At 42.6% G+C, this 23,293-nt stretch overlaps 1 protein-coding gene across 1 annotated transcript in view; it reads left to right on the forward strand.

Moving 5' to 3' along the window:
• AGAP1 (ArfGAP with GTPase domain, ankyrin repeat and PH domain 1) overlaps positions 1-23,293 on the forward strand; it is a 297,553-nt gene that overhangs the window by 59,400 nt on the left and 214,860 nt on the right. Inside the window, 3 exon segments of the mRNA XM_075755906.1 lie at positions 875-960; positions 5,083-5,224; positions 8,157-8,291. Coding sequence (XP_075612021.1) covers positions 875-960; positions 5,083-5,224; positions 8,157-8,291 — 363 coding nt within the window.

The following is a 23,293-nucleotide window of genomic DNA, read 5'->3' on the forward strand; positions in this document are numbered from 1 at the left end:
AATCCTGGCTTAGGCTCGGTCACACCAGAAGCCCTAAATGTGATTTGTCGAACCGCAAAGGAAAGCAATCCCAATTCTGCTCTTGGGTCGGGCTTGAAGTCCCTGCGAGGCCGGCAGGGAGAGAAGGTCGTAGGGCAGCTGCACGCCCCGGTTGGGTCCCTTGGCTTCCCTGCCAGCTCTTCGGTCTTCACAACCGCTCCCTGTTCTCCCGGAAATAAGAGGATCAGGAATAGAACTGGGCTGCAGGCTGCGACTCCACTTTTTTTATCTAGATCTCCAAAACAGGTCTTTAATTCATCCCGCTAGGAAGTGGCACAACATTCTCTGTTAGTTTCGTGCATCTCTACAGAAGTACCATCATTGTAGTTTTTTGTCTAACATGTGTCTAGTATTTTCCCCTAACTGTGGTTTGTGGATATAGAAGTATCATTTTCATAACATTACATGTGTGCTGTAAGAACTGGGCTTCTCTTGAGGAAATGCTAATTCACACAAGAAATTTTAGTTCCGATCCACGATATTGTTTGTATGCAACTGTCCCATGTTTGCCTTCCGCAGAGATGCATTTCTCACCATTACATAAACCAAAGGGGACTCTTTTAACTGTATGTACCAAACCCCGGTACACCTAACGGGGGAGTTAGCGTTGGTAATGCAGTTGTTGGCTGTGTTGCACATTAGTCTCATTCTTAAAGTACATGACTTTACTTTTTAAAATAATTTCTGCGTATATGCGTATGAACTTATATTCACAGTAGTTCATTAATGTGCAAAAGATCTTAAGGACAACTTTTTTTTTTTCCACAAGCGAAGCCTTTTTCTATATTGTATTTTGTACCTTTTCTGTTCTGTAACGAGTTACTTTGTGTGACAGGTGGGAGATTCAAGAAGGAGATAGTGGTTGATGGACAAAGCTATCTGCTGCTGATTAGAGATGAAGGGGGCCCTCCAGAGGCACAGGTGAGCATTGCATATGGAGCTTGAGCTGCCTAACGCTTCCCTTGCTTTTAAAAAACCTTCTTTTAAGAGACCTGCCTTCGGTTCCCTCTTTCCTGGGTCCTTCTCATCTTTCTGCTGGGAAAATCTATCCGTCGCCTTCGAGCGAGATATATTCTGTTTAGAAAACATTTGGGATTTCAATTACGATGTGAAGCTGTGGAGTAAAGATATATGATTACCTTATATTGAATGCCTAATTAGCATGCTTCCACTGGATAGTCGTAAGTTTTCTTCTGAGTTAGAATCTCCAAGTTGTTAAAATACAAGGTGGAGGTATGCGCAGTGACACATTTATTTCCGTACAAATTTTTGCATTCCCTATTGCTTCCACGTTTTGCTCCCTGTGCCGTGTGAGACTCGACTTGGCGAGTGCCAGTTCAGCACCGGCGTGTTGTCAGATTTCTGACGTGCTTTCCGTGTACGGCAATTTACCTCCTTGTCCTACAGAAGGTGACTCATGGGGATTTGCCTTCGAGAAGACATTTGTGGTTCCTCTCGAGTGATGTGCAGTGAGGCTTAAATCACTCTGCCAGCGGGCAGCATCCTTGGAGCATCCTCCTCGTCCCCCCTCTAGCTCTTCTTACCTGGGCACTCGTGGGGTTTCTCAAGCGTGTTGGCTGCCATTGGCCTTGCTTTGCTCAGCTGTTTGGTGGTGGATCAGCTTCCAAAAAAACCCCAAAAAACCAAACCCCACTAAAATAGAATTTAAATCTAGCAGCAGGAGCTGTGCTATCGCCAAACAGCTGAACGGGAGCGGTGCCAGCAGGAGCAGCTTGTGTTTCAGTGCTCCGCTATTGCTCGTTAGCTGCAGGAGGATGAGAGCGTGGGGGAAGGTGCCCGGACAAAGGAGGAGAGAAAGGAGGTGGAGGAAACGGAGACGGAGACACACATCCTGGAAGGAAGTTAAAATAAAAACAAAAAAATTAGTGTTGCTGACACATCTGCAGCCGTGTGAGGCAGGAACCTAAAAGCATGCTCTGTTCGAGGCTGTGAATAATTTGGCTGAAGCAGACAGCAGTTTCCAGGCCCTGATGCTCAGAGAACATTCACTCACATAAAAACGTAAATACCGGAGTTGTAAAGGTACACACAGCAATCTGGATGTTTTTCTACCCGAAGAATTGGTTTTGCAGAGTTCGTTTGAGCTAACTGCGAGCTAACTGCAAACTAACGAACAGGCACCGCGTTTTGCTTTTGATCTCTGCTAGGTAAATTGGGCGGGTTTAATTACTGTTGTGGCTGAGAATTCTTCTTCAGCAAAGCACGGGGATGGCAAGGTTTAAGGTGTTATTTTACCTTTCAGAAGACGTGTCACGTGTAAATTCTCTTTGGATTTTTTGGGTATAATTTCAAGTCACACGTCTATTAAAGATCTTTAATCTGTTTATCAATTCCCGGAATAAAAAGTTTACTTCTGGGCTTATGAATATTTAAAACTGTAGAATGAAAATGGAGTGCTATCGGAAGAAAGATGTTTATGTCCCACTATTTGCTTATAATATAGAAAGAGTTGGTTAATTTAGCTTTAAGGTTCTGCTTTTTGCAACGGTAGGGTATATTTCTGTGGGTAATTGGGACAGAATTACAGCTTCACTAAATAACCAGCTGAACTGCGGTCTCCGTGGCACTGGGTCGGGGAGAAGTGCCCAGGGGACGATGGCTTCTTTGCTCCCGTGCAAAGGCTGCAGCTCAGGCTTCAGTTTACGGTCCCCTTCTTTTTGGCAGGAAGGGAGGGAAAACCAGTGCACCTGAAGGCTTGCTTTCTGGATCTGCGTGTTCTCTCTCTCTTGTCTAACATAAGATTGTTCAAAGGTGAAAATAATTCAAAAAAAGAAAGAAAAAAAGGCCATTTCATAGAACGAGGTGGTGGTGAGGTGCATTAGCTGCTGCTTCGGTTTGTGAATATTCACCATTGGCTTTTGCTCACCAGGCTTGATTTTACTCTTGCTGTGATCTATTACAAATGTAGTAGTCTCCTATTGTAAAACCCGACTAACATAGCATCTGAGCTATTACGAGCCATCACTTGTGCTTTTTTTTTTTAAATTTAGAACTTTTTTTTAATAATTTGGTTTTGTTTGGGCTTATCCTGAACTAACAGATCTGCTCAATCACAGTAGTAAGTCTGAAGATGGATTTGTCTATCAGCAGCTGAGCGATCCTTCTTATTTCGAGCCATTCCCCGCACACTGCTGTGGATAAGGCATCCTGGCTTTCCAGACTTTGTGCATGCTTAAACTGATTGTAATATGAAAAAAGAAATAAGGAATTACTGGAAATATTTTGTGTCTGGAGGAACTGCATTGAACAACCACCCTCTGGATTTTTTTTGAATAATCTTCATTAGAAGGCTGCTGCTACACACTGATGAAACATTAAGAAAATTTAGAGAGACGGTTAGCTTCCAAACTGATGCTGTAAGGGCATCGTAGCCGTAAGGAAGCATTCCTGGCATGATGTTGCCGAGTCCGGTCAGCGAGAACCGTTTTATACGAAGACCCAAACCCAAGTCTGCAGCAATGACGCTGTCTCTGGTTCCTTTGGTTAGAGCTTCTGGTTTGAATATTTCAAATATAACAGTGTGGTAGTTGACCTTATTCCGGCAGTAACTGTGCTGTGTGTAGGTAGTTCTGTCCCTAACATCTAGATGACTCTCCTCCTGACTGTCTTGAAAACCTCAAAACATTTTCGGCTGTTTTTACTCTGTAACCATAAGAGACGCGTTTGGTTTCAAGTTCAATACAGTCATGAATATGCACATTAACTTAAATTATTCGCTAATATGCTGTATGAAAAATAGGCAAGAAGTACTACTAGCTTCTGCTTCTGAAAAAGGAAAATTGAATGAGGTCAGCAACTTCAGTGTGTAACCTCATACTGCCGGCTCTTTTTTTTTTCTTCCCTCTGCACATGCTGGCTTGGGATGCCTTGCTAAAAGCTGAGATGGTCTGAAGCTCCAAACCAGCGATTGAAGCAGTTTTAAATACTGCAGGAGCAGAAACAAAACTAAAGGAGTTGGTAGGGCTGAAGTGAGCGCTTACAAACCTAGGGTAGTCTTCTAAAACTCAGCAAAACGTATATAAGCGTTTCCCAAATGAACCTTCTTGCAGCTCTGTGTACGTTCAGTGTGTCCCCAATCTGCCTGGCGTATTGTAGTAGTAATATAGCGACGAGCATGAACACTGGTGGCTGAAACTTGTTTCCATTGGTCTAAATTTGGGTAGGAATGGAGTCACTTAGGAAAAAATAAAGGCAGTGAGGTAAGCTTAACTTCAGTCTTTTTTTTTTTTTTTGATGTCCTGTGTACGTTTACTCAAGTCAAACGTGTTTAAACAATCTTATTTCACTTGCGAGCTAAAACTTTTTCACTTGCATGGTCACTTGAGCAGCACCTTGCCTCAGCCTGCGTATATGCATGTCTTGTAGCAGATTTCTGATGTGAGAGAGAACAGTTTGCGTTCACACCGAAAGCTGAACAAGACATTTGGTACTGTTTGCTTGGTTACAGTGTCTGTATAGTGACAAATGGGAAATTTGAACTGCGATGGTTTTGGACATTAAGATGTGAGAATTACTAGCGATGCTTCTAAAACCACAACCGTAATACTTGCCCTGGCATTAGCAGCCACGTCAGCACGCGTGCATGCTTGTGAAGCACAGGGTGGGGAAATGACACGCGAAATGGGGCACTCGAGTGCCTAGAGATACGGGATTTTCATTTATAATTCACAAATGCAGGAATCTGGGGCGGTGATGTTGTCTTTTTCTCTGTGAATCAAAACCAGTGTGCACTGCTAGTAGTTGGACTTGTAATATCGTGTACCGGTGAAGAAGAGACGCGGTTGTGAGCGTGGGGAAAAACCTTTGTGTGCCCCAGATCCCCATCACTTACAGAGTGATGAGTGGTGATCCATCATTTTAGTAACGATACGCCTCTTTTAAGGCCTTGGTTATCATCACTAACAAAGTTTGTCTGATGTGTATTTCCCTCCAAGCAAGGTAAGAATGTTTTTCTCTTTTTTTTTTTTTTTTTCCTCTTCACTGTTTTTCTCACACTGTGCCTTTTCCATTTCTGTTCCGCAGTTTGCCATGTGGGTGGATGCTGTTATATTTGTCTTCAGCTTGGAAGATGAAATTAGCTTCCAGACTGTTTACCACTACTACAGCCGTATGGCTAACTATCGTAACACTAGTGAAATTCCAATGGTACTAGTGGGAACCCAGGGTAAGTGCAATCTTGATTTCCGAGTGGATTTCTGTGACCGTATCGATCAGCAGGGAGATGCTAATGTTGAATTTTGGGCAGGTGAATCAGTTGTGTAACAAAGTTCTGAAGTCAGACTGGTTTCCTTTAGCTTGGCGGTCTACGCTGGCATTCCCAAGAGGCAGACGGATCGGAGATCGAAATCCTCCAGCAGTGTGTTAAGAAGCAGAACTGAACCGTGCCCCTGTGCAGACTCTGGGGTCGGCCGCTGCTCAGTCAGATAGAAATGCAGCTTTTTGCCACCTGAAACACATACACGCACCCCAAATTCTGTTTTTCCAAAACCTCTTCTGGAGGTTACTGCGCTGCGTTACAGGGATAACACAAGGGTCGCACGTTGCTCTTGTAGATTTGATTTTGGGCATGTTTTTAGCGTATGCCACTGGTTTTGGTGATGTTGAAGCTTTTCACTGGTTTTCCAGCTTTTTTTTTTTTTTTGTCAGTCTTATGGTCAGAGAGCAATTTGCTTTGCAGAGCTGCGCTGCCAGCGCTGCCACGTGAAGGCAGGGGAAGCGTGGGCAGCATGGAAGGAGGAATCGCAACCGGGCTGTAGGGCGGAAACAGATGATAAAAATGAAAAGGGAAGTAGGTACACAAAAAGTCCTAGGGTAGCAGAAACTACAGCCAAAAAGCAGAAATGAACTGCGTTGAAGGAGAAGGGAAACGTTTCCCTGAGCTGCTTTTCTTTCTGTAGTTCTGACACGGAGTACAGTTTTCAATCTCATTCCAGTTATTACCAGAAAGGAATTTTGTTTTTCAAAGTTCATTTTGTGTTGCAGCACTGATGCAAAGGGGATTTTTTTTAAAACTGTGACTGACTAAAGATGGAAATACTGCTTGTTCTCGGAGGAAGCATCAGAAAAAAAATACAACTTTTCAACTACAATGACTGTCAGTGCGGTGAAATGAAATATATAAATATATCTGTTAAAAATACATTTGAAATATACCCGTGTGACATCTAGCGTGTTGGTTTTGACTGGGTATTCTCGAAATGAGCTGTGAAATGAAATCTCTCCCAAAAGGTTAGTTAGCACGTGCCTGATGCTTCCTCTGCCCCGTCGTTCTGCTGTGGGCCAGGCTGTAGCACGGAATTTGCTTCAGAAACCCAATTTTTTGAAGCCGTGGTATTGCTTATCGATTGCTTTCTGGTTAAATGTTTTCAGCGCCCTCTGCTGATTACAAAAAAATAAAATCAAATCTGCCTTTGGCTTTCCAAATAACCACTCCATTTTTATCAATTAGCTCTCGTGAGGAGGTAGCGATAACGTCAGTTGATGCGCAGTTGTGTCACGCCCAGAACTGAGCCTCAAATACAGCATCGTAACAGTCACTGACGTTGTGATCACGTTAAAGCAATGCTTTTTTTTCCCCGAAGAATTAAGGTAGTTTTGCTGCCATGGCAAGTAGCAGATTTTTAGGCAAACTTTCCAAGCAGCTCGAACTGCTGAAATTGATGCCTGTCGTGGTGGCGAGGTGGTAGCTGCAGAATTTTGTAGAACAGGTTGTTGTTGCCATCTCACCTTACGATTTTTTTTTTTGCTAGAGCTCATCGATTTCCATGATACTCCTGTTAAAAATAGGTTGGTTTTTAAGATTTCCTCGTAGTATTCTCACTTTTTATAAAGAGTCCAGTGCTATAACTTTTGTAGAGTTCTTCACTATGATGGAGTAGCAATGAAGAAACATCTCCTTCGTTGGTTAGGGGCATTTTTTTAAAATTTTTTCCCCCCTCCCTCTGGCGTAAAGGGTTTTTTTGGTGGATGAGCTCTAGAAATGGGAGTTAAAAAGCATGCATGGAAAGCAGCTCTTGCAGAGAGATATGACGTATTATTATTTGTTTAGAAAACTATTATTTTTATTGGCTGTGTAGTGTGTTCACACAATGTCTCATGGATGCCTTTAAATCAAGGTTAGAGACTCAGTCCTGTTTACCATGAGTTTCCCGGATCCAGTCTTGGCTGTGACTTAAAGGTCAGGTCAGCAATGCAACCTGTGAACATATGAAAAACTCTCAGGTTAAAGTGGCAAGTGTCTGCCTTGACCGAGACATAGGGTCTGCCATGGGTTTGGGCTGGGGTTGAGCAGAGAGCTTCGCTTCCAGCCCGGCCTCGCTAGCACGTTGCGTGCCTAAGCAAAATGCAGAGAGAACTAGCCTAGAAAACGGGAAGAACCCAAAAAAGCACATGTGAGGAACTGAGGGGAGGGCTAGACTCTGGATTTTTAATTTTTTTAGCAACGGTGATAACTGCAGTCCCGCACAGCTTTGTTATTTCTTATCTGCCATCATGATTTGATTTTTTTTTTTAACCCAGGTGTCTAGTGTTGGCTAGGTTGGTTTGGTTTTTAGGAAGAGCATCTCTGAGGTATAAATCTAACGCTTTCCCCAAGTGTTGCAGTAGTACCTGGTACCATTTCTCCCCCCGTCCCATTGTTTCTCTACTGAAAATGTTTCTCGTCCTTACAAACATGTCAGGTTTCGTGCTTCACGCTCTACAGGTGGAGGTTTGTAAGTCAGTGCTGATATTTATACGAGGCCTAAAATCATTTGATGTGTTCATCAACAAGCCACTTGTTCTTCTAAGTATGTTTTACATCAGAGCTCATGTTCTTTCATGTGATTCTGTATTTTTTGCAGCTAGTGACCTAAATCTGTTTTAAGGTAGCCAAAAAGCATCTTGGGTTTTCCTGGTTTTCAGAATCAATCCGCGTGCTGGTGGTATTAGCAACAACGTCTAAAATTGGAGCGATGCACACCCCTGTTGTTTTCTAAAAATTCTAAAAGTCTCATGGTTTGTACTTAAATTCACTGCTTGGGTACGGATAATTAATTGTAAGACGATGCTTTCAAATTATATTTAAATGCATTTTTTCCCCCCTGTTGTTGCTGTAGATGCTATAAGTTCCAGTAATCCACGTGTCATAGACGATGCCAGAGCGAGGAAGTTATCAAATGATCTCAAGAGATGCACTTACTACGAGACGTGTGCTACTTACGGACTCAACGTGGAGAGAGTCTTCCAAGACGGTAAAGATTACTTTTTTCATCCGGCATATCCCACAATACTATATAGCTGTTGGGTTTTTTTAAATAACCACCGATGTCTGGTTGCTCAGGTACTTGGCCTTTTTTTGCAAGCGTTCGTTAACGTTCAGTTTAAGAAAATGCTCGTTTTTAGGGATTTATTTTGTTACACTGTCTTATGTGAAGTAGAGGCTTCATTACGCTGAACCTGGCACGTGCGAGGTGGTGTGTTCTCTACCAGCACCTTCAGTCTTAAGCATCTTAACGTACTTTTAGTCTTTGTTGATTTTTTTTTTCTGTTTTCTTTGGTGCTTGCTTTATTTTGGCAAAGTTTTCTTTGTTTTGATTTAGTGCTCGTGGAGACATTGAGAGGCTGTTTGTGCAAAGTAGTTGAAAATTGCCTTCCATGTTTGAGAAAGTGAGAATAAATTGAAAAAATTGAGAGGACTAGGGTAATCGTGAGAAGTAACTCATTATTGAGCATTAGAAGTTGACAGTCACGCGTGGGGTTTAGAAGTCAAGTCGCCTGCTTAATGGTGATTTAAAACATCGTTAGCAGCAACGTTCTGGTTTGCCTTGTAGGAGGTACTTGGGTACCGTCACAAAACAGAATAACAAAAGTTCTTTCTGACCATCTGTAACTATTTTGGAACAGTTACGCCTTGGAAGAACTTCTGTGGCTGGAGAAGCGATGCTGAACTTGGTCTTTGCTGTATGAGATGGACTCTGTGCACCCTCTAGTGGAAATTCAACCGGGTGTCTTGGGGCTTTGCCGTCTTCTCGTTCAACCGGGGTTGTCTGGTGGCTGAACGTGTCGGCCCTTTGTCCCAGCACTTCTTCTGCCTGTAAAAATCTTCTTAATTACGTTGAAATATGTCTCGGAGCTCCTTAGTTCTGCGGGGTTTTGTGTTGCCAGCTTTTCGTTGGAAAGACTTGCACCATCTGGGGTTATGTGAGACAGCGTCACATCAGTACGTAGCAGCAATGTGTGCAGAGTGTGCTAAAATTAAAAAAAAAAAAAAAGGAAAACATTCTGGTTTTTTAAATGGGAAAAAACCCAAAACATGGAGATTTTTAAAGGGAAAATACTGACCTGCGTTGTACTAGGTGTAGTTCTAATTAAGGGTGGTTTTACCCATCCTGTTGGTAGGATTCCAGAGAGGAGCATTTGAAGCTGTATCTTTGTGTTTTGCTCACGGTTTTCACTTGAGCTAGTTGCCAAAATGACTTTTCACTGCCTACATTTCTATTTTGAATGAGAGTTTCAAAGAACCATTAGGGTTTCTTGTTAGTACATTGATTTTTGAGTGCTAGCTATAGTTAGATTTTTTTTTTTAATTACATATTCTGAGTTGTGGTGTTTGTGGATCTTTGTACAGTCTACTTTGTTTGTTTGTTTTGGTTTTTCTTTCTCGGGGATCTTTGGCGCCAGAAGTTTCTTGCAAAAAGCTGTGTGAGAAACGTGTAAGCTTCCTGCGAGGTTATTTGTGTCTCTGCTAAATTTCGGTAATAAGTAGAAAGAACTGACAAACACCATGTGTTTTAAGAAATACCAAGGTTTTGTTTTACCTACCTGGCAGTCAACCAGCTATTTAATATTTGCCGACTAACAGGATTAGGAATGCTTCCGTATAAATGTCTTACAGTTGCCAGACGTGTCTGGGACCAAATCCAATTTCTGATAATTTTTGCTGTTTATTTCGGCAGGAACCAAAGCGGCTTTTTAACCCCACGAAAGGAGGGGAGCAATCGAACAGTGCAAGTTAGGGAGCGCTTGATTGAACCACTTGGTTTGTGCACGTTAACAACGGGTTTTAGCGGCTTCTTCAGAGGGACCGTATAGTCTGCGTGCAGACCTGTGAAAGGCAAGGTGTAGAAGTGTAGAAGCTTGAAGAAAACTTTTAAATGATCTTTTACTCTCGAAAGAGGATGTGAAATATCGTTGTTCCAGCAGGCTGACTCACTGGGAGATGGGTGGTGTGGAGGGAACGGCCGTCACTTGGCACCGTTGCTTTAATGACCATTAATGATGTGAAAGCCTTTGACTAAGGACAAGAACTTGGAGTTTTTGGCAAAAAAAAAAAAAAAAAAAAAAGGTTACTTCTGCAGTGAAATGGTGTTTGATAGGAAATAAAAGCTAGCTGAAGAAATGTACGCTAGTTTTACACACGCACTCCAATTTTGTTCCAAGTTCTTTGTGTGTTGACAGGCTGTGGTGGGTTGACCCTGGCTGAGGGCCAGGTGCCCACCAAAGCGGCTCTGTCACTGCCCTCCTTCTCCAGACAGGGGAGAAAAGGTGTAACAAAAGGCTCGTGGGTCGAGATAAGGACAGGGAGAGATCACTCACTAATTATTGTCACGAGCAAAACAGACCGAACTTAGAGAGGGAATTCATCTTAAATATTTATTACTTCGCAAAACAGAGCAGAGGAATGAGAAATAAAACCAAATCTTAAAACACCTCCCCCCACCCCTCCCATCTTCCCGGGCTCAACTTCACTCCTGGCTTCAGCCTCCACCCCCCTCAGGGGCACAGGGGGACGGGGAGTGGGGGTTACGGTCAGTTCATCACACGGTGTTTCTGCCGCTTCTTCACCCTCAGGGGGAGGACTCCTCTCATCGTTCCCCTGCTCCAGCATGGAGTCTCTCCCACGGGCTACAGTCCTTCACGAACTGCTCCAGCGTGGGTCTGTCCCACGGGGTGCAGACCTTCAGGAACAGACTGCTCCAGCGTGGGTCCCCCATGGGGTCACAAGTCCTGCCAGCAAACCTGCTCTGGTGTGGGCTCCTCTCTCCATGGGGCCACAGGTCCTGCCAGGAGCTTGCTCCAGCGTGGGCGTCCCACGGGGCCACAGCCTCCCTCGGGTGCCTCCACCTGCTCCAGCGTGGGGTCCTCCACGGGCTGCAGGTGGAATCTCTACACCCCCTCATCCTCCCTCCATGGGCTGCAGGGGGACAGCCTGCCTCACCATGGTCTTCACCACGGGCTGCAGGGGGATCTCTGCTCCGGCGCCTGGAGCACCTCCTCCCCCCCTCCTCCTGCGCTGACCTGGGTGTCTGCAGAGTTTCTTACATCTTCTCGCTCCTCTCTCTGGCTGCAAAAGCTCTAATTTGGTTTTTTCCCCTTCTTAAATATGTTATCACAGAGGCGCTGATGGGCTCAGCCTTGGCCAGTGGTGGGTCCATCTTGGAGCCGGCTGGCATTGGCTCTATCAAACACAGGGGAAGCTTCTAGCAGCTTCTCACAGAAGCCACCCCTGTAGCTCCCCCCTCCCCCGCTACCAAAACCTTGCCACACAAACCCAACACACAGGCATGGAATATAAAGTGTATATAACCATACCTGATATAACTTAATAAAATGGCCTGGAATGGCTTGTGACTTGACATCGCTGGCACATCAACTGTAAATATCGTCCATGAAGAAGGAAAAGAAGGGATGAGGGGAGGAGGGACAGGCTAAGTAGAGGTCTTCACATAGGATGCTCTTCAGCATTTCTTACTATTTTGAGAAATCCCTGAGTCAGTGCCAGCAGCCTACATAAATTAACTGCGTTTTTCAGCAAACATGAAAGGGGTACAGACCAATTACTGCATTTCATTAATAGGTGAATGGGTAAGATGGGTTTTTTTTATTGTTTGTAGCTGAGGAAAAACCATTTGTTGACAATTTAGTAGCTGCGTGCAAGGCGTGGAGGTACTATACCTATTAAGACCACTTTTTGTGTATTGAAATTGTTTCTACTTTGCTGGATGGATATCCCTTCTTGGATTTAAGTATAGGATGTAATGACTATTTATTATGTTCCAGGGTAGATTGTGCTCTGTGTTTAGATGCTCCAAGTGTTTGCTTTGGTAGTTCTTTGAGGGTGTTTCATTATGGTGACCAAGTTCCGCAGCTTTTGCTGGCTTGTTGCTAGCAAAACGCTTCACTTTTTTTTTGTATTTTTAGGATAATGTTGATTGTGATGGGTGGTGGTTTGGGGGTTCTTTTGAGTTTTGCTTTTTTGGAATATCGATACTATAGTAGATGGAATGGGCGAGACTGAGTTGGGTTTAGTCATGTTAGCTTTGATGCTCTCACTTCACATGCAATGACTCCTGATTTAATCAAGTCAAACATTAGGCAATGGTTTGCATCAGCTGGGATTTACATACGTAATTTATGGCCCAAATGTGCCCTGTTCTTCCTCTCCCCCTTCTCTTTTTCAGGAACTTTGAATTGCCAGTGAGTTGGTAAATCTGAAACCGGCTGTAAATTTCCATTGTCCAAAGTCCTGTTCCAGTCCCAGTTATGGCACGCTTTCCTTTAACGTACCAGTTATGAGTTTTGTCACTACAGGTGCTGTTTTACAAGCTTTTTCTAAAATCTAGTTTTTTGCTTCTGTTTTCTGCCTTGGTGTGATGTAGACCTACCGTTCAGATAAAGAAATTGGAAGTCACATCGAAGGGTCTTTTATTCCTTGATTGCACACGCATTAGAAATTAAATTTCTAATTTTTCCCCTGCAAGCATTCACTGACCTCTGTTTAGTGGGCATCTATCAAAACTCATTTCCTATTTTCCCTGCAGTTGAGTGGTAGAATAATTTAACTTGAATGATTATTATTATTATTATGGAAATGCTACTTTATTCTTTAGTCAAATCCAAATGCATTGTTGACCATGCTTCATTACGGTTGAGAAGTGATTGTTTAGAATCAGTTAGGTTGGAAAAGACCTCGAAGATCATCAAGTTCGTAGGTTCATGTTTTGTAATACAAACGCTGCTTTGCAATAGTATTTCACTTTTTTCTGCAGAAACTTTTTATGAAGGCTGATGTGTAGTTACTGTACACTTATGTATTTTTAAATAACTGGTTTTTAATGCTTTAAAAATCACTCGTTTTCTGATCGGCTAATAATAATTTACAAATCGAACTGTTGCAGTAGTGTGATAGAGCTTGTAATTTCCTAAGGGCGCTCAGCATTCAGGCAGGCTGTGAGGGGCCGATCAGCTGGTTCATGTAAAAGTTTGTACTCTGAAGTGAAGTGGGATTTGGAATGTTTGAGAGGACTGTTCTAAACCGTCAGCATTATCCCACTTGGGTCTAATCTCCGATGCTGTCTGAAGTCAGAGCTGCACGAGCAGGCCCTGAATTTCAGTCTGAAATAAAAAAGAAAAATTCCAAGTTCCGGGGCAATTAGCTGAATAACATGCCCAACAATGGAGGGTAATAAATTCTTTTTTAGCTTTTGATACTTGGAATTGTCAGGGGAATTAAGTTTTAAGAATAAGCTCAAATGCTAGTAAGAGCCATTTTACTTTAGATTTCCCAATTAAGGATTGGGGGGGGGGGAGGGGGCAGTGTCCTGCTTATCAGAATGGATTTTATCAATGACATTGGAAATGATTATTTTAATATTTCTTGTCAGCACAGTATTGTAATGACTGTGTACTGCCCCAGGATGCCTTTTTAATGATTTTAGCCTTCTTGAATTAGCTTGATGTACCATTAATGCATAAGAATTGCTTTTATTTTTGTTCATGATGTATTCATAATTGCATGTCTTTCCCTGCTTTATGTTCACATTTTCTTTGACCCATTTAACTGCGTGCGATGCGATTCTCTGACGTCGCAAAAAGAAAACAAATGTTCAAATATCGAGAGGATAAAGGTTTGCCATCAGTGTAGCTTGCATCACTGGGTGTGAAACAAAAGGGTTTGAATCTAATTTTGATTCAGGGTTGAGTCTGTTACTGTAGCTTATGACTTCAGTTGTGCGTTTGCTAGCGATCAAAGCGTTGATATATTTAGATATTTACATCTCCCAGCATGAACTTTCGATGTGGAGATCCTTTCTATTGCCGTGACTTACTCCTGTAACTTGTACGGGTATGGCAAAATACTGAAAACCTGCTGGTTAGTTGTGTTAGTATTACAAACTTGAAAATTTCTTAATTTGGGGGAGATTAAGCCAATCTTAAGGGTTTGCAGTCTGACCCAGTTGTGTAGGTAGCAGGAATACATAGAACCGTATTTCGTGTATGTGTGTATAAATATATATATATAGACACACACATTACTGATGAACCTTGTTGGGAAGGGATTTCGGCAGCATCGGAGTTTAGCGCCTCCCTGTTAAGGTGCTGTTAGACAAATCGCATCCCATGAAGGTGCACGCGGTGAAAAATTTTTGACACAACCTCCTCTTCTCGGCTGCCACGGATGGCATCGCTGCTGCTGCGTCTGTCTTAGGAAGGATGTGTTGGATGGGGTTGGGGTTTATGTAGGGCTGGGGTTTGGGGTTTGGTACTCTGACACGTGTCCTAAACAAAGGAGAAAGTGAAAACTCAGATGCCCCAATCTATTGCGCGTGCGGTAGGATATATGTTACGCGGGTCAGCAAACACGGATTTGGGAGGTTTTACCTTGTACGGATGGCTGTAACACACATTTTGAAATAAAAATGCCTAAAATAGCAATAAACCTGTGAATATTGAGGCAGGAGTTACAGGTATATAATGGCAGAGGCCGCTGCTGCCTCACAGCTTGGACTTCTAGCTCTGGTGCTGTGCTGTTGCTGTTGGTTTTGGATGCTTTATTTGCAAATTAAGTTAATCTTTTATTATGGAGTGTGTCTGTTGTGTGTAAACATTTACCAGAAATATCGTAGTTCCAAATCCAAATAGTATTTCTGATGTTGGGTTGAACAACTGTGTCTGAAAGGGGTACCTTGAAGTACAAATTCCATTAAGGGATGGAAGATGACAAATTAATCCTCGTACAGCTGGATTGCGGGGAAAGGCTGTCACTTGCTATCAGTATTACCAAGTCAGCTTTTATAGATGTATTTTCATTAGGAAATGTTAATCAGTCTAATGGGAAGTAAATAAAGTCTCAGTCCCGTTCTGCTGACAGCTATTTTAGGAAGAGGCAATTTTCACTCTGGTGCTAGTTATGGCCCGAAGGCTTCTTCCGTCTGGGAGCGGGATGCTGGAGCGGTGGGGACCCGCGTGCGGTGCAGAGCTGGGGAGCAGGTCCTCTGGCTCCTGGAATCCCTTTGGTTTCGGTAAGGCGCAGCATTGACCTTTTGGAGAGTGCTCATGGCTGCGGCGTGGCATCCAAAGGGACGTGCTGCTCTGATTACTCATTAATTAGGCTAGTTGAAGATGGACTGGATCAGCCTGGCTCTCAAATTTGAACATCAGTGGCATTTAAGCTGTTAGTGTTCAACAAAGGTTTCTAAATTTCAATTTTTCTTCATTCCATGTGACAGAAGTATTTATTTTTATGGGTTTTTTTAGATGCCTTGCATACTTCCTGATTTTAAAACCCCACAACCAATCCACCCAGAAGAACCCATACCCTTTGACGGCAGTAGGACGTTAGGTCCACATGCAGTGGAACAGCCCTTTCCAAGACCTTGCTTGTCTATGAACCTCTTTGGTTTGCTGTCCATCTCTCCAGGAACATGCCATAGCCGAGCGCAGAAGCAGTAATTCTCTACTGCAGTAAATTCTTTACTTGAATACCACCGTGTGGTATTCTTTCTTGTCTCATTTTGTATTGCTTGGGGGAAGATAGACCAAATTTTTAGTAGGTGTTAATGTATCTTATAAGCTGTCTTTAGAGAGTTTTCTTCTGAGCTTTGTACAGAGGAATCAGAAAATTCAAAGGATTTAGTAATGAAAGTCGGTAAGAAAAAAAAGATATAAATACAGAAATCTGATACGGTTTGTCTTGCAGAGTCTGTTTCTGCATACGTCTTATTCTGAACTTGATGTTATTTTAGTATGAAACTTTACCCTTACACCTACCAGCCCTTAAATCTCATGCACCGTTAATAAATGAGAAGATTTTGTTTGTGCACTTCTGGAAACAAGAATGTCACTTCATCAGTGGTATTGTAGTGGCTCCTTTTATGTCTGTACAGAACATCTCCCAGGCATACTGATTTCCATTTCATCTTTCAGACCATACCCTTGTGGTTCTCCACCAGGTCTGATATCGTACATCAGACTTTACTCTGTTATGGGAGGGTCCCAGGTTAATTGGTTGGAGGAAATTATTCGATATAGAAAGTCTCGCAATGAGCTCTACGAATTGAGCTCTTCCTGGAGAAACAACGTGAAGAAACCTTCATCCAGTTAGCATCAGCAGGGCCGGGCTGGAGAATGGCAGGTATTTGTGCAAGCAAGGTGACAAACTATCCCGCGACCCCCTTTTCCGTGGATTTTTATTTTCTTATTAACTGAAATTCACACTCTTTATACATGATGGTGTAAGCTTTGTTTCTGTTGTCCCTGGGGACTTACGAGGTCTTTTGTATGTGGTTTCCCTCATACTGGGCAGTTGTTTGGTGTTAGAGCCACGCTGTTTGTTGGGACTCTCACGCGTCCTTGGCCTGGCTGCCACTTTTCATGAAAATTTGCAGGACTTTGCAGGCGTCAGGGACTTTGAGCCTTGTACTGCTCCACCAGATTTCTTCAAATCTGCACCCAGATTAAAAAATGAGTGGAGGAAAGAAGAGAAAGAGATCTTCCGATGACATGTCTGCGTCCGTTTTTCTTATTCTTGGAATTAAATGACGGGAAGAGGAGGTTCCAGGGTATGGCATTTAAGCAGTGCTGAAATTTGTACAGAGGAGTCGAATGATGTCTTAGTAATAAATGTTCCAGGGAGGTTTAGTTTTTAGCTGTGGTAAGTGTGTCATTCACTAGGTTACTTGCAGAAACCGGTAATCTCTGCAGAACTTCTGATGTGACTTACAAATTCTATAGGGTTAGTTTGACAGCACTTTCTTTAAGTCTTAACTGGAAGTGTATGCAGTAAGGCATGTTACATGAAACCTAGAAGACAACAGCGATGCAGAGCTACTGATGTCGTGGAGTAGGTGAACACACCTAGTTCATCACATGCAAATTCTTCACTAAATGGAAACCAGAATGTTGATACAGTTCATCAAAATGTGACAGAATACATTTTTCAGTACTGAAGATTCAGAAATAGTATGTTTATATCCCTTAATGCAAAGTTGAAGAGAAATCTGGGGTGGGCAGCATGGTAAGTGGTTTGGTGGTCAACTGCATTCAGTACCATGAATAAAATGTGATTTTCGTTGTTGTCCCACCACATATATTAATTTGTCCTCCGTCAAATATTAAATACTGCTATTGGACATGTATGTGTCAGCAATGTCTGCATTGTAGCCTAGATTAAATTTTAGTTCTGTGTGCTGATGTGAACGTAGGTGCTAATCTGAAGGAATGTGATTGTTCTTTCTCCAGAGATGGAGGCAGCGTTCAGTTCTGTAAGCATATCTGAAAAGATGACAGTATCTGCTTTCTCCCCCCCCCCTTTTTTTGTTTTGTTAAGAATCGAGTATCATTTCCAATCTGTAGCAATCAAGTAGTGCTTTTTTTAAAACGAAGGGCATTGTAGATATAAGCCTCTTTGAATACATGGCATTTTTTCATATCTTGCAGAAACATGCTTTCAAATTTTTATGCTTCGATTTTAATCTCTAAACTATCCCTGCTTTCTCATTTTACAGTCTGCATTACGCGTTTGCGTTGCTGTTGTGTTTAGTACCTTGGGACAATAACTCTGCTGCTAAATTGTCTTGCATCTCGCAGTGCCTTTTATTCCTAATAGAAGGGGAAAAAAAAGAAAAACCAGAATAGAAATAAGTCAGATGTCCTGTCAGCTTGACAGAGGTTGAATTATGGAAAAGCATCCTTCTGCTAAATTGTGTCGTGCTGCAGTTCCTGGCAGAGCCGGTGACAGAAGCTGAAAAGAGCAGTGACAATTTCTGCGATTCTTTTTGAGCCAAGTGACCTGAGCAGCAAACTGATTGCATAGCGAGTAACATGGTAACAGCACGGCTGCTAACAGGGCTCAATTGCTGGGGAAGGATCCAGATGCGAGGATTAAAAAAAATATATATATACACACACACACACACACACACGGCTCAGTAATATCTGTTAGCTAGATGGTTCTTTAGCCCTGCTTTTGCAGTTGTTAACGATGCTGTACTGGCGGGTGGCGGAGCTGACCACAGGGTTAGAGAAGGGCCAAAAAGGACTTCAGCAGAGCACGAGCTCCTTAACGTGCCAGTTTACGGTGGCTTTATTACAGCGACAACCCTCTTCTGTGTCTGGCTTATTTCTAGGAGGTCTATCTGAGCTGTGGCTCATTTGCTGCCTTTTGGGGGATCGTCTGTCTCGCTAGCTGGTCTTTGTTGCTCTTCCTACTGCACTGCTCTTTATTATGGTATGATCGCTTAATCTGATTTTTTTTTCCTTAATTTTTTATTGATAGGTCTTAAAACGTGTTAACACCTCATCTGCTGCCTTACACCATGTGTTCTTTGCAGCTTGTCCAGCAAGCTCTCAAATACAGAGGGCAGTGTGAAACGACTACAGCTTGATTTCTTTAATTATCCCTAATACATTGTCCCTTGGTCATTGGTTTTAACTGTCTTTTCTGGGTTTAACTTCCGATTTTTGGCCCAAGATGACTTTGCTGGCTTAGCATTGCTGAAGGAAGGACTAAGAGGTAACACTGAAGGTGACCTGTCTCAAGATTGATGCGAGGGAAACATGTCCCCTGCCCCTTGCTATAACATCAACTGAGAATAGCACCAGCCTGCTCAGAGCATCACCAGAGAGTTTTGGAGCGCCTGGAAACAAAACCCGCGCTCAGGGTGGGAAGTAGAGGCTGTCAGAGCAAAGGTAGGAGGCAACACCAAGCCCGCGGGGGGCTTGAGGGAAAATCCGTCTTCGTCCTGAGAAGCAGCCGTGGCGTGCGCTGTTCTGTCGCTGCGTCGTGCTGTGGTATTTCTAGCCGTCTCTTGAGGTTCCAAAGAATAGTTGTTGCTCTTATGTATTCATTATTTCTCGCATACAGCATACTGAAGCTCTTTCATCTGAGTTTTCAAACAAAAAACTCTTGTCAAAATGCTGACATTACATCTATATTCCTTAGTTTCTGTAAGTTTTTCCCTGTGCCTGGATGTGTTTGCAGTGTATTTAGTAACATTTATTACAGAGAATAGCTCGCTTTTTCCTCTTACAATAAGGAGATGCTTTTGTCTGAGCTATCAAACATTTAAAAGTGGTGTAATAAACATAATCCTTTTGTAATGTTCTCTGTTGTGTAACAAACGCATTTTAAACATCAAAGTTTGTTGTTAGCATAGATTGTTCCTTCAAAAGCGTTTTCCAAAATGCATTGCAAATGGTTCCCTTTCAACTAATCCGTATGCATATGCAAATCCTCTTGAAACTGTTTGCTTCTCTGGGATTAGCACTCTGTCTTCAGAGTTTCAAAGCCTGCGTGTGCAGTAAGCCCGAGCGACTCTGGGCGTCACTCTTCTGAATTCTGCGCCAGCAAAAAAACATCCAGCACTGCTACCGAGTTTAAAATGTGTAGGGTTTTTTTCCCCCTCGTTCTCTGTAAGCTAGAGACTCCTTAAACTAATTGCATATAATTTATCTTTGATCTGCTGCGGTTGCTTGCAGTGGCAAGTCCCTGGTGTCGCAGAAGGAAACTGTGCCCCTTAAAGGTGGAACTTTTCCCTCTTCCCGCTTAGGAAAAAAGCATTCGCGCCATTCTTGCGATGTGATTTTCATCAACGGTAAACGCACAGTGAGTTTTATCTGTAAGCGACTCATTCCAGTTTTTAGAGAAGGTGGGATTGGCCCGTGGGACCAGTTTTAAGCAGTGAGGTGCTTAACAGGCACCTTCATTTACTGCCAGTCGTTAGAGCTGCCGGTGGGTGGCCGGGGCGCCGGGTCGGGGTGTTCCGAGATGTTTGGATGCAGTATTGGGTGAGGATGGCATCTGGGCATCCCAAACCCTTTGCCAAGGGTAAAAATATCCCTTGAACATAGGGAAGCTTGTTGTCCTATTCATGCGGTTATTTAGTGATGCCTAGATTCTTGGGGTATTGCGGTCTTTAATGTATATTTTGTATATCGGTGTCATTCACTTATATCGAGCTCTTTTATTCCTTTTGCTGGGTTGTTGTGTATGCGTGCGTGGCCAGACTCTGTCCATCACAGGATCTAGTTAGTATTTTGTGGAAAACAAAAAATACAGCTTAGAATTGTATTGTACAACTCATGGATAAGCCTGTAGAATACAGAACTACCTTTTGAATAGCCTCTCTTTTACATATTTTGGTATTTCATTAATTTTGTCTTTCCAGAGGTAACAATCTTCCTGCGATTCATGTCAACTTGCTTTAGCAATGCATGCTCCGTTTGGGTTTAAGAGGTGAGCTGGAAAGTAAATCGGCAGATGGATGGGAAATTATCCCGACTGTTAAATGCGACTCTTGGGCACAGGGGCTCGACTAGTTTTAGTAAGGAATTACGGAAATTGAGGGCTCTGGCAAACTTGTTCAGCGTCAACTGGTTGCTCCCTGTGCACACCCTAGGTTGATAAAGCGTTTTGAGAGGTTTTGGGTTAAAAATACCTATGCTGTGTTTTCTTGGCTGTTCTTGCCCCAGCCTTAATGCTGACAGCCGGTTCACATAATGTGTTTGTCCTTTTCTTGCCATCGCCTGCGCTTGCGGTCCTGCAGACGTCCCGTCAATGAGACTCTTAGTCTCGCGGATATGTACGGAAGAGATGACTAAAATTTCAAGCGTGGTACACAGATGTTGCCGTGAAGAGCTTTTTCTTGCTTGTTTGAACAGCCCAGCATCGGTGGTTTGGAGAGGGGCTGCGGCGGGGTGAGAAGTGGTGTTTTGATGGGTCTGACTTCACTTTAACTGCTGAGAATTGGTAACTAACGTGGCGCGGCCAAGCTGTGCGCTTTGGCCCTCAATTTGCTGCTGTTTGGTGGTTTTGTGGTGGTTTTGGTTTCGTTTGGGTTTTTTGGGGGGTTGTTTTTCTTCTCTTTTTTGGCTGCTGATTTACAGCCCCTGACTGAAAGTTTCCTGTAACTTGCAACACTTTGAATTAACTTTTTAAGAAACCTTACACAGATAGAAACAGAAGGCAGAATTTTTGAGAGCGTTTCAGTTATCCGTGTCTGTTCTGCTTGGTAGCAAACGCTGCATCACTCAGCGGAGAAAAGGAAAATCTTCACCAGCCGCTCCATGCCAGTACATGAGTATTTTGCATTCGTTACTCCGCTCCTTAACCAAAAGTCCTTGCATTGTCCAAATTATTTACAGTCTTCTCGCTGGGATTAATTTTTTTTGTGCTTTACATGTTACCTGCACGATTGAAGCCTTAATTTCCAGTAGAGCTTCTTCCAAGGAAGACTGTCATCTTTGTCCTGGTGAGATCCGACAAGGTGAGGGTGCTGCTGGGTGCTGCCGTGGGTGCAGGAGTTGTCCTGCCTTCTGGGGAAGCCGGCGTGCTCCCCTTGGGATTAAAATCGACAATTCACGTAAATAGGTACAAAGCAGATGCGGCAGGAAAATGGCAATTTGGTTTCACGTGGTGGTGACGCATTTATGATTCGTTGGCAAATTGTGCAACAAATATCGTTTATCTTGGGTATTAAACGCAGCATCTAGGACTCCAGAAGAATGATTATAAACCTGGTATAAGACTAAAAAGCTAATAGTTTTGTTAATAAGTGTCTGAATGCCTGTTCTTTTTGGTTTCAGTATAATAGACCCCAAGATTTCTAGGCACACAAGATACTGCTGTGCCACTTGAAAAGGCTGATGATGATTTTCAGAGTCACAAAACCAATTTTAACTTCAGAGCTTGCAGAAAAACAAACGTTTGTCTATCTGCACTTAATGAAGGAATGTTATTGGCAGATGCTGAAGAAATATGTTTTTCCATAGAAAATTGGATTTTGTGCATAAAACTTGTTAATATTAATAAAGACAGGTCATTACTAGTTTCCAGTCATATATGCAGACTCCAGGAGATGTAGTGTGTTAGTGGTGGTTCTGTTGGTGATACTTTTGTATAAAAAAAGAAAATTGTGAGGAGTAAATCAGCTACAGTTTAGCATATATACAATTGACTTGCTCTCATCATTTATACTTCTTCTGATGGCTGATATGGTTGCTTGTGTCTTATGCATCGTAATTTACAGTCTCAGGGAAAGGTATGTTTAGATTTAAGCTGTGCAATGGTGTAACTAATGAGAAATATAGGAAATTTATAGCACTTGATGATTGATTGGATAAGTACCTAGACATTAATTGAAATCTGAGGATTCCCAGCTGTCTTTCAGTTTTTAAAAAAAAAAAAAAAATCTGTTTGGACAAGCAAAACTATTGCTTCATAGTATTTTGGAAATACTTTTTCTCTTTATGGAGAACATGGTTGGAATGGGAAGGTGGGAGGCTGGTAGGTTTGGGGTTTTTTTTTGTAATTTACCAATGCTTAGGTAACTAGTGTATCCCCTGATCACCTGCAGGAACTAATGAATTTGTACCTAAAGCTGCATGACTTAGCTCCTTATTTTACAATCTTGGTGCGACTTCAGTTCTGTTCCCCTGGGATTGTGCGTTTTGGCCCCAGCTTTGGCTGCAGTCAGCACTTTCCACTTATCTTCCCTGTCCCTGTTTAGCAGAGAGGCACTCAGGCCCAACTGTTGTGTGACAAATTATCTGGATAAATACTTTACATTAATCTCTCCATTAATAACGCCGTCGAAGCGGTCATCTCTGAAGAGATGGCACAGCTTTCTTCTGTGCTGTCATTCTGTAAATGTACCATTCTTGCTGGAGCTCAGTCTTGTGAAAATGTCTAAATTTTCCCATTAAGTGCTTAAAAAGTAATAAAACTAAAGCCATTAGCCTTCACTCGTCAGATCTGTATCAAGAGAAATATTCTTCAGAGCAATAAATCTGATCAAGTGTTCGACATTTATATCATTCGAATTCATTCTCTGGAAATGGACCTTTGAAGGTAAATTGCATTAAGTAGGGCAGTGTAAATTTTTAATACAATCTTATTGTAACTGTTAGCAAATGATTAAAGTGCAAAGGGGGGGGAACTTATATGTTTTGTGAGATTTATGTTAAATGCCGTATG

Source organism: Balearica regulorum, chromosome 6 (assembly GCF_011004875.1).
Source record: "Balearica regulorum gibbericeps isolate bBalReg1 chromosome 6, bBalReg1.pri, whole genome shotgun sequence".
Classification (NCBI taxonomy): Eukaryota; Metazoa; Chordata; class Aves; order Gruiformes; family Gruidae; genus Balearica; species Balearica regulorum.